The sequence below is a fragment of the Cervus elaphus genome, chromosome 4, assembly GCF_910594005.1.
Source record: "Cervus elaphus chromosome 4, mCerEla1.1, whole genome shotgun sequence".
In the NCBI taxonomy this organism is placed as follows: Eukaryota; Metazoa; Chordata; class Mammalia; order Artiodactyla; family Cervidae; genus Cervus; species Cervus elaphus.
The window spans coordinates 55,284,488-55,295,918 of record NC_057818.1 but is presented as its reverse complement, the minus strand read 5'-3'; the positions used below and the strand labels follow the sequence as shown (position 1 = coordinate 55,295,918).

General features: G+C 40.8%; 1 protein-coding gene across 1 annotated transcript; it reads left to right on the top strand.

Annotated features, from left to right (window-relative positions):
- The first annotated feature begins 831 nt into the window (after positions 1–831).
- LOC122691099 (binder of sperm protein homolog 1-like) lies at positions 832–10,129 on the top strand. The gene is made up of 7 exons (XM_043897892.1): positions 832–856; positions 1,844–1,922; positions 2,080–2,160; positions 7,085–7,105; positions 8,108–8,137; positions 9,039–9,170; positions 9,564–10,129. Exons 3-7 carry the CDS (start codon positions 2,088–2,090, stop codon positions 9,704–9,706), a joined length of 399 nt encoding a protein of 132 aa, XP_043753827.1. The 5' UTR covers positions 832–856; positions 1,844–1,922; positions 2,080–2,087; the 3' UTR covers positions 9,707–10,129.
- The last annotated feature ends 1,302 nt before the right edge of the window (positions 10,130–11,431 follow it).

Below are 11,431 nucleotides of genomic sequence, written 5' to 3'. Positions count from 1 at the left end.
AGGCTGCCTTTGGAGGGAGGAAAACAGGACCTCGGAAAGAGCTCTCTGAATCTCAGCTTCCTCCCTCATCAAACAGAAAGAGTGAACCTTACCTTAGAGGAGTGAATGCAAAGATTCAGAAAACCATGAAGCTATTCGTCCACTAGCAGGAACTCAGCAGGCAATTTGTCTAGGCTAGTTTCCTTTTCTTCCGTCTCTTTCCCCCAAAGTCAGGATAAAGGCAGCATTCCTTAGCATGACATTGTTCACACAATGTGATTTCACCCACTCCTGACCTGCCCTCAAGGCTTCCTCCTCCGCTTTCTCTGGATTTTCATTTCCAGAGCTCTAGAGCTGCATATGGTGGCCACCTGTGGCCCATTAGCATTTGAAACGCAGCGAGTTCGAATCACCATAGGTTGTAAGTATAAAACACTGGACTCTGAAGATGCAGGGTGAAAAAAAATGTAAAGTATCTCATCAATATTATGTTGAGGACCTGTTAAGGTGATTTTTTAGATATCATGGTTCAACAAAATTATTATTTTTTAAATGGCACTGTTTCTTCTTATTTTTCTTATTATCAATGTGACCACCATGATATAAACACCTCACATCATATTTGTCCCAGTGGACAGCGCTGCTCTAGACCCCTCCCTTCCTTGCTGTGGGGGCCCCCAGGTCCCGATTCTCACACGGTCCCGGTTTCTAGGTTGAGGTATACCTTTAAGAGAGTCGTTTCCGCCCTAGCTCTCTCCGTGAGCCCTCTTTAAGGTTCTGCCTCCAAAATCGCTGGATTATCTGGGGACTGGCCCGATTGTTTTGGCTCCAACCCGTCTGTAGGATAAGACTGCAGTTCCCCCAAGGAGGGTTCTCTGTAAGTGGTTACAATCAGGGGCAGTTTGGGTGGGATAACCCCATGGTTAATGATGTCCCAAGGGGATCTCATGCATATCTATGAGGCTCATAAAATTCAATCATGGATATATTAATGGGGTCTTGCGGGGGCTGGGATCTTAGACAAGAATATTAATGAACAGAGGAGAAAGAGTTCCTGGATATTGAGCTACAAGGAAGTGGACAGGTTTCAGCTGGATAATGAAGCTCCTAGAGCCTGAGAATTTTCCAGGATGAAGGGAAGTGTGTGTGTGTGTGCACACGCGCACAGACACATGCGCTCAGTTGTGTCCAACTCTGCAACCCCATGGACGGTAGCCTCCAGGCTCCTCTGTCCATGGAATTTTCCAGGCAAGAATACTGGAGTGGGTTGCCATTTCCTACTCATGGGGATCTTTCCGACCCAGAGATCAAACCCGAATGTTCTGCATCTCCTGCATTGGCAGGCAGATTCTTTACCACTAGCGCTGCCAGTAGTTTGTTTGGTTTTTTTACGAACAAGAAGAGAAAGCAACAATTACTATAACTGAGTCCAAGTTTGTACTGCTCACTGCATGACTGACCAATTAACCTCACTTCTCAGAGCTGTGGGGTGTAAGTGACCATAAATGGTGCATTGCTCATTCCCAGAACTGCACGGTCACCTGTAACTCATTAGCTAGATTATCAAGGGCCACGAGAGAACCTTGGCTCACACCGAAGTTTCACAGAGCGTACACCGAGATGTTTGTATTCCTGAAACAAACCTGCTTCCCCCAGCCTCTCTGGCATCCTGCAGGGGATTCTTCAGCCCGGGCTTTCGAAGACCGGCAAGGTCCAAGACTTGGATGAATCTCTGACTGCTCCTGTGATCCTTGTTGTCATGCAAACAACTGGAAATTCCTTGTGGTGACTTCTAATCCTTGTCTTATTGAATGCCAACTTATTATTGCGTGTGTGTTTGTGTGTGTATCTTCCTATGAAAAAGGAGGAGGTCTGGCGTTGGGGCCAAGAGAGAGAGAAGAGGAAGGTGAAGAAAGAGGAGGAGGTGAAGGTGGAGAAGGCAGGTGAGAAGAGGAAAGGGGAAGGAGGAGACTGGGGTTGATGGAAAACCAGAAGAAGGAGAAAGAGGAGGAGGGATGAAGGGGAGGGGACAGGGAGGAGACAGGGGTTGTGGCTATAAACTCCTGAGGGTCCGCCCCGGTGGACCACTGCTCCCTGGAGGGAGGAGCATGGCGCTGCCCGTGGGGCTTCTGTTGCTTTCAGTCTCCTGGCTCCACAGTGTGGCTGGTCCCCAACATGGAGGTGAGGAGCGGTGTGACAGTATCTGGGGCTGGACATTTGAAAACCTCTCCTGCCATATGCAGTCAAATCAGAGACGCCATGAAGGGTAAGGGCCATCTTTATCTCGTGGTCCCTCAGAAAGAAAAAGATACTCTTTGTATTTTTTTTTTATTTTTGAAAATAAAATAGACACAATCCACTGATGAACTTTTTTGTTTTAATTTTTTAGAAAATTCTTTTGGCATGTGGAATCTTAGTTCCCTGACCAGGGATTGAACCCATGACCTCTGCACTGGCAGCATGGAGTCTTAACCACTGGGCCACCAGGGAAGCCCTAGGCTTTTTTTTTTTTTTAATAAGATGATTTGACAAAGAACAGGAATGTGAATTAGAAAATTTTGTTGACAGAAGTCATGTTCCTTGATGACCACGTGTCTCCTTTCGTGCTAATATATTTTGTTTATGTACTTTTGTCTTGTTTTGGGGGGGGGGGGGGCGGGGATGGAAGGTTTGGCTGCACAGTGAGGCCTGTGAAATTTTAGTTCCCAGGCCCTTGGCAGTGAAAACACGGAGTTCTAATCACTGCTCCACCAGGGAATTCACATGCTAATATATTTTAAATGCCTTATGAAGATGTTTTGAAAATGGAACTAATTTTTGGAAAGACTGTTTAATTCTCTTTACCAAAATCATGTTGCCTTCAACTGCTATGAAGTGGCAATAAAAGAAGGGATTTCATTATGGGTGCATTTCTTACATGTCTGAAGAGACTTACATAGAGTTGTCAAAACAACTTTTTTATGGAATGGCAAAAAACTATGATCTTGCACAAACTACTTTCAAGTATTCTTCAGGTCATCTTTGCATGGAAAGACAAATCAAACATAGTATTGATTAAATTGTTTTTAAAAAAGGAAAAGATGCTTTTGGTATGACTAGTACTACCTTATCAGTTAGATTTTTTTTACACTTGTTGAAAAACAACACTTTTGCTTATACATAGGTTTTTTACAAGATGTCACTTTTGTACATTCATAAGAAGGAGATTATACGTGAAAGAAGCTAGTTAAGATGTTTCTAAAATTTCTCCGCTTGTTGTGTCTGGCCTTCTGAATTATTAAAGTCGTATTTTTCCATATAACATTATCTTTTGGCTGCGCAGAATCTCAGTGATGGCAGCATTTCCTGAAACAATGCATAAAACAACTAAAACTCATTGGTCCTGGGCAGTGAGCCAGTCTTAACAAGTAGGTAGTGGGTGATCTACTTTGAGTCTTTGAAACTGTTGCTTATTCACTGCCTCTCTCTCCTCTTGTAACCCAGAGGTTAAGAAAGCCTATTCTTGTCTCCAGGGGTTTCTCTTTTGAGCCGCAGACATCCATACTACTCGTTTTGATGCTGACTTCTTGAATACTGTCCTCTTCAGTGCACGCATAACCACCACGTCTCCATAGCAACCTGATCTGCAGATAATAAGATGCCAGCAGGTGTAAGGGGGCATTCTGCTATTGGAAATGTTTGAACATGAAAAGCCAAGTATTTTAGCATCTTAGGAGCAATGAGATAGTAGGTTTTGGATCCTGTATGGTAAAGAATCTGCCTGCAAAGCAGGAGACCCAGGTTCAATCCCTGGGTTGGGAAGATCCCCTGGAGAAAGGAATGGCAACCCACTCTAGTATTCTTGTCTGGAAAATTGCATAAACAGAGGAGCCTGGTGGGCTACCGTCCACGGGATCGCAAAGAGTCGGACACGACTGAGCAACTAACACTTTCCTTTTTTCAGGAGCACAGGAAGCAGAGATTAAATGACATGAGTACCTCCACTCCAGTAGTTCACAGGCTAGAAGGAAGAATGTAAGCGCTAAATCACCTGGGCTTCCTTGGTGGCTCATGATAAAAAATTATTCTGCCAATGCAGGAAACATGGGTTTGACCCCTGGGTTGGGAAAATTCCCCTAGAGAAGGAAATGGCAACCCACTCCAGTATTCTTGCCTGGAGGACCCCATAGACGGAGGAGCCTGGCAGGCTACAGTCCGTGGGGTCACAAAGAGTTGGACATGACTGACCAACAACAACAAGCTAAATCACCTATCTGCCTGTCCTGAAGTTGGACATGCGACTGACCTGGCCAGACTTCACAGAAGGCTCATCCGATTGATCTTGTTCCAGGGTGAGAAATGTGCCATGCACAAAACGTAATTTCTCCACTAGAACAAGCTTCGAGGCGTACTCAGGGATCCCATGACAGTGGGGTCACTTGCAGGAAGGACTGTCCAGGCGGGCAGACCCTGACATGCCATGTAAACCCAGAGTTCTGGGATTGTCATCTGTTGCCTGTTACCATTTCTGTCTCCTGTGGGGTTGGACCGCCCACTGGCTAACACTAATAGTTAAACTTCAGCAAAGTGTTAGTTGCTCAGTCGTGTCTGGCTCTTTGCAATCCCACGGACAATAGCCCACCAAGCTCCTCTGTCCATGGAATTTTCCAGGCAAGAATACTGGAGTGGGCTGTCATTTCCTTCTCCAGGGTGGGTGGCTGCAGTCCATGGGGTCACAAAAGAGTCGAACATAACTTAGCGAGTAAACTGCAGTGACAACATTCACAGAATGAGTTTGACTGGTTTAGACACTTCATATAAAGTGGAATCATGCAGTGTTTTTCCCCCTAGGTCTGGCTTATTTCTCTTGGCATAATATGCCCTCCAGATTTATCCATATCTTTGCCCATGGCCAGATTTCCTTCCTTTTAAGGCTGAAAAATATTCTGTTCTGTATATGGAGCACATCTTTATCCATTCATCATCGATGGACATTTAGGTTGCTTTCATGTCTTGGTTACTGTAAATAGTGCTGCAATGATAAGACGTGCTAGTGCAGATCTCTTCAGGACCCTGGTTTCAGTTTTTTCAGATAAATACCCAGATGTGGGGTTACTGGATCCTATGGCAATTCTATTTTAAATCTTTTGAGAAACTTCTTAGAGGCTGTACTATTTTACATTCCTACCACGAATGCTGTATAATTCTTTGCTGTTTTGATTAGGTCAGGTTTCCTTTTAAAAATATTTAAAATCTTTGTGTCATGCAAGCATTTCCACATACTCCAAAGAATTGTCTAATGCCCTCCCTTCTGTGTGAATGGAAGAAAAAATTTCTAGCATTAAGCAGTGAGACTCACATTATAATTTTATGTAGCACACAGGTGATACTGTGAAACAAGTATTGGGTTGGCCACAAAAGTCTGCTCGGGTTTTCCCATATTATGCAAAAATCTGAAATGAAGTCTTTTGGCCAACCCAGTATCTTGTACATTGGCTTGAATCTTATTAATGATGACAGTTGTGATGAAATGATGGTGATGATGATGATGGTGATAATATTTCACTAGTTAGAACATTCTTGGTAACAATAGCAGCTACAGGCTATTAAGTTCTTTGTTTCAGGCAATATTCTAAGTACTTTATATGTGTAATAATCTGTTCCTCCTAACAGTCCCTTGTTGTTCAGTCGCTCAGTCGTGTCCCATGCTTTGCGACCCCATGGACTGAAGTCCACCAGGCTCCCCTGTCCTTCACTATCTTTGGGAGTTTGCTCAGACTCATGTCCAGGGAATCAGTGATGCCATCCAACCATCTCATCCTCTGCCGCCCCCTTAATAGTCTCCTGGGGTAGGTAAAGTTTTGGTCCTCATTTTATAGAAGAAAATCTGAGGCACTGTGGTTGGAAACAGTGACTGACTTTATTTTTTGGGCTCCAAACTCACTGCAGATGATGATTGCAGCCATGAAATTAAAAGACACTTGCTCCTTGGAAGAAAAGCTATGACCAACCTAGACAGCGTATTAAAAAGCAGAGACATAACTTTGCCGACAAAGTCCGTCTACTCAAAGCTATGCTTTTTCCAATAGTCATGTATGGATGTGAGAGTTGGACATAAAGAAAGCTGAGTGCCAAAGAACTGATGTTTTTGAACTGTGGTGTTGGAGAAGACTCTTGAGAATCACTTGGACTGCAAGGAGATCAAACCAGTCAGTCCTAAAGGAAATCAACCCTAAAAATTCTTTGGAAGGACTGATGCTGAAGCTGAAGCTCCAATACTTTGGCCACCTGATGCGAAGAACTGACTCTTTGGAAAAGACCCTGATGCTGGGAAAGACTGAAGGCAGGAGAAGAGGACAACAGAGGATGAGATGGTTGGATGGCATCACCGAATGGATGGACATGAGAGCCTGGCCTGCTGCAGTCCATGGGGTTGCAAAGAGTCAGACACGAATGAAGCGACTAAGCATATCACATCGCAAGCTTAAATAAGTCTTACACTTCATAGTAGAAAATAATCAGGGTTGTTGTAATAAGAGAAAACCTTATCATTGCAGTACAATTGCTATCATATTCGAAGTGCTTGCTAACTACTCTCTGGGCAGTTAGCTCAAAACATATGTTTTTGATTTAATCTTCACAACAAACCTGTGAAATTAATGAAAAGATCCTTTTTTAATAGACACTAAAACTAATTGGACCTCATTTTAAGACAGTTAAGTAAATAGTTGCTTCAAATTTTACTTTGCAGACAGTACTGAAAAGAAATAGAATAAAACAAAACAAGAAATAACGGTGAAATGATAAAATACATTTTTCCTATTATTGTGTGATTTATTTTGTAGGGAAGGTGGAAAAAGTAAATCATTTACTTTTGCCTGCTGAATTTCTTCTTTTTTAAAAAAATAACTTTAATTGTGCCTTATTCACAATATTTGGAAAGTACAGTTAAAGCAAAAGGAAAAATTAGAAGTCACCCACAATAACACCACTGGAAATAAACATTGAATTTTTACCTTTAAAATATTATTTTTACTAGAATAATTTGGTAAAGTATTTTCTTTTTATTTTATTTTAAAGGCTAAATCTAGTGAAATGAAAATTTGTTTAAAATTGTGTCTTTCAGATAAATATTCACCAACTATGGGTGAGTTGAAAAGTCTTTTAAAATTTTGCAATAAAATGTGAAGCAATTGAATACTGTACTTCTTTTCCTGGTGAGAAATCATATTTTTCATGAAACTGCTATATTATGTCCTTGTATATAAGATAAAGGACATTCCAAGTTAAAAAATAGTTAAGAAAAAAGAAGAGAGAAATCATAATTTTACTGTATGCTTTACTGATAATATTTTTAGGTCATCAAATATCTTCATTACATACAATTTTATAATATGATTTTATTTTTCAAAGATAACATCTTATAGAATGAAATGAAATAGAAAATGCCTTTTGTCATCTGAAAACAAAGTGTAAATGTTTCCATATCTATTTATATGCTCATCATTTTTGATGCTTGTATGATGTTATAAAGCTATATTTTGTTTTAAAATTCCCTTAGTGACTGATATTTTTGGATTCTTTTCTCTTTTCTTTTACTGTTATTAACCATGCTGAAATGACCATCCTTAATCCTAGTGTCATTCCAACTAAAACCAGGAAACCACTGAGGTGTCTATTGTAAATAGAACTGATGAAAATCATTGGAAGGAGGTGGTTCTAATGTATGTGCTATTTTCAAAAGGAAATAATCTGTAAGCCTGCAGAACATAACAGGCAAAATTATTGTATGGTTGTATACTTAAAGTCCTTAGGAAGACTAGTAGATGACTAGTTTTAGAAACAGAATCAGGCTACATGACTGAATTGAAGATAGACATATCAATGCTTTAATCAGTAGTTTTTCTCTATACTGGTAAGAACCAACTAGACACTGATGGAAAATGAAGTCATTCTGTTTTATATCAATGTCACAAAATGTTTTGGGGCTACATCAGCAAGAAATATGCAGGACTTATATAAAGTAAATGATATAATCATATTGAAGAACAGAAACCAAATTCCTAAAAAAGTAGAAGATCATGCCATGTTCTTGGATGAAAGACATGGGAATAATGAAATAAATGTCAACTTCAAATTTATTTTTCAGAAACTATAACTCATCTTCCAGAAGTCAAAGGTAAGTTGATCAGAAAACTTCTGCTAAAAAGCATGTTTTTTTTTAAAAAAATGTAAACATAGGGAAATCAGTGGGATATTTTCCTGGTTAAAAATATAATCTTTCTTCTCCTTTCATAAAATGTAATATAGGGACTTCCCTGGTGGTCCATTGATTAAGAATCTGCCTTGCAATGCAGGTGACTGGGTTCGATCCCCGGTCGGGGAACTTAGATCCCATATGGTGCAGCCAAGAAACAAAACAAACAAAAACAAGATGGAGAAACCACTCTGAAATTTCGCTGGCACTGTCTGTTTCTGCTCTTTAATTTCTGCCAATCCAATAGAAAAATACCTGAGTTTAAAGTTAATATAGAAAAAAAAATGTCCAATAGTAATTAGGAATATTATGAACAAAAACAGTGCTGGGGTTGAGAAATACCCTGTATTAATATTATCAGGTATGGAAATAAACCACAAATATAATAGTATAAATAGCTGTGTGTGTACGTGCGTGTGTGTGTGTGAGGATGAGGGTGTATGATGGTGGAAGAGAATAAAGAAAAGAGATATGGCGGGAGGTGGTGGTAATCATTTAATAGATAGATGCCTACATTTATGTTTCTAAGCTTAAGATATATTTCTGGAACTGGGGTCAAATTCTGAGCAAAATTTCAAGACTGTTGATGCCATAGAAAATAGTGGGATGGATGTAGGAGTATAAAACAAACAGCGGAAAAAAAACCTTTATTAATAGAGTTCCAACAGCTCCACTATATTGTGTGACTCAATATTGCTCAATAAAATTGGGTCCTGATTCTGACTTTTGAGTATAAACCCCCTTCTATCCCCTAGCAGGAAGTAACATAACAACTCAATGAACAGTCCCAGAGAGGGATGACCTGAATCTTTGTTTTCTCTAGAGGGCAAGTGTTTCTTTCCATTCCACTATAGAGATGGAATCTTCTATGACTGTGTCCAGTTCAAGGTAAAACACAAGTGGTGTTCCTTGAATGAAACTTACGAAGGATATTGGAAGTACTGTTCTGAAGAAGGTGAGAGTCTTGACTCAGAATTCAAGGTGGTGATATTGGTCTTGGGGTGGAGGCACTGGGGGTGGGTGAGATCACAAGAGGGTTCTGCAAAGGGAATTCACAGTCAATTAAATTGTGAAATAAGGGATGAACGGTTCTCTGACAGTGAGAAAAATCACATTGCACCAAGCATCTGAGTGCTTCGACCATGTTACCTTGAAAAGAAACCTTTCAGCAGAACCTCAATCCCTCACCGATACTGTTTGCATATGCATATGATGGAACAGAGCAGAGCAGATGGGAGTGGGAACATGTATGCATGTGCGTGTGTGTGTGTGTGTGTGTGTGTGATGAGAGAGACAAGGTACAAAATGAAAAGTGTTCTTATTTTGATTGCTTCTCTCTTCTCTGTAGACTTTGCAAAATGTGTGTTTCCCTTCTGGTACAGACACCTCATTTACTGGGAATGTACCAAGGATGGGGATTCGTTTGGGAAAGCATGGTGTTCACTGACCCAGAATTATAACAAGGACAAGGTTTGGAAATACTGTGACTGATGGTGAGATTTATTTAGGGGAGGGCATGAAGATGTTCAGTTGTTCTCATGGGAAAGATTGTACAATTTTGCTTGGGAAAGGAGCATGTAAGACTCTCATTAAAGGAATTTTATTCTGAGATACGAATGGAAGGTGATTGGCTGTAAATAAATTGGGATTTTGATTATGGACTATAAGGTCCATATATATATATTCGAGCCTCAGCACTTTAACTTGCTGATTATGTAAAATTGGGTCCTTTTAAAAAAGTGTATGGACTCTGGGTGGTAATGATGTGTCAATGTGGGTTCATAGATCAGAACCGATGTTGGGGAATTTTGATTATGGAGAGGCTGTTCCTGTAATGGGGGTGCAGGTTATATGAGAAATCTCTGTATCTTCTGCTCAATTTTTCTGTGCACCTAAAAAAATAAAATGTATTAAAATTCATTATTTTAATAATTTTTTTAAAAACAAAAAATAAGTGATAATTGAGACGGGACGGAAGGTGGAAACATGGGTGTTGACTAGGTGAAGTGTTGGAATGAGGCTCAGACTTCTCTGGCAGTCCAGTGGTTGACACCACTCAGCACTCCCAGGGCAGGGGGCCCAGGTTCCATCCCTGGTCAGAGAATTAGATCCCACATGTTGCCACTAAAGATTCTGCATGCTGCCACTAAGACTCAACATGGCCAAATAAATAAATATTAAAAAAAAAAAAAGAATGAGTTTCAGACTTCCCTGGTGGTGCAGTAGGTAAGAATCTTCCTGCCAATGCAGGGGACACTGGTTCGACCCCTCGTCCTGGAGGATTCCACATGCCACAGAGCAACTAAGCCCCTGTACCACAACTACTGAGTCTGTGCTCTAGAACCTGTGAACCACAACTAGAGAAAGCCCGCGTGCAGCAACAAAGACCCAGAACATCCAAAAATAAATAAATAAAATTATTTTTAAAAAAATCAAAATGGAGTGACTATGGCTCAAGCATTCAAATAGAGCCAGGTGGCCACTGTAGATGGATATGGTTTCAGACACATTCCTCCATCACAGAGAACTTGAATTTTCAGACTCAAGAGAAACCGGATATAGAGGAAAGAATAGAGGACCCTAAAGTAGAGAGAGAGAAAGCCCACCGCAGAGAAGGACCTGGTGGGTTTCCTTCACGTCACCTTCACCTGCACTTGTCAAGAACCAAACTTTCATTTCCTTCAGCTCTGAAGTTTTCACATACTTTGCAGTACTCATGAGCCTCTCCTAATATAATTTGCACGAAGTTGCTTGTCTGTCTAAATTGCGTCCCTGGTGGCTCAGATGGTAAAGAATCTGCCTGCAATGTGGGAGACCTGGGTTTGATCCCTGGGTTGGGAAGATACCCTGGAGGAGGGACAACCCACTCCAGTATTCTTGCCTGGAGAATCCCCATGGACAGAGGAGCCTGGTGGGCTACAGTCCACGGGGTCCCAAAGGGTCGGACATGACTGAGTGACTAAACACAGCACTGTCTAAATTAACCAACTTTTTTGGTTTGTAAGCAAGATCCCTGACTAATAGAGCATGCCATCGGATTGAGTTTTAGTCCTCTGTTCATGCTGAATCATTTAGAGATGCAGTAAAGCACAGAAATTAAAAGATGCTTACTCCTTGGAAGGAAAGTTATGACCAACCTAGACAGCATATTAAAAAGCAGAGACATTACTTTGCCAACAAAGGTCCATCTAGTCAAGGCTATGGTTTTTCCAGTGG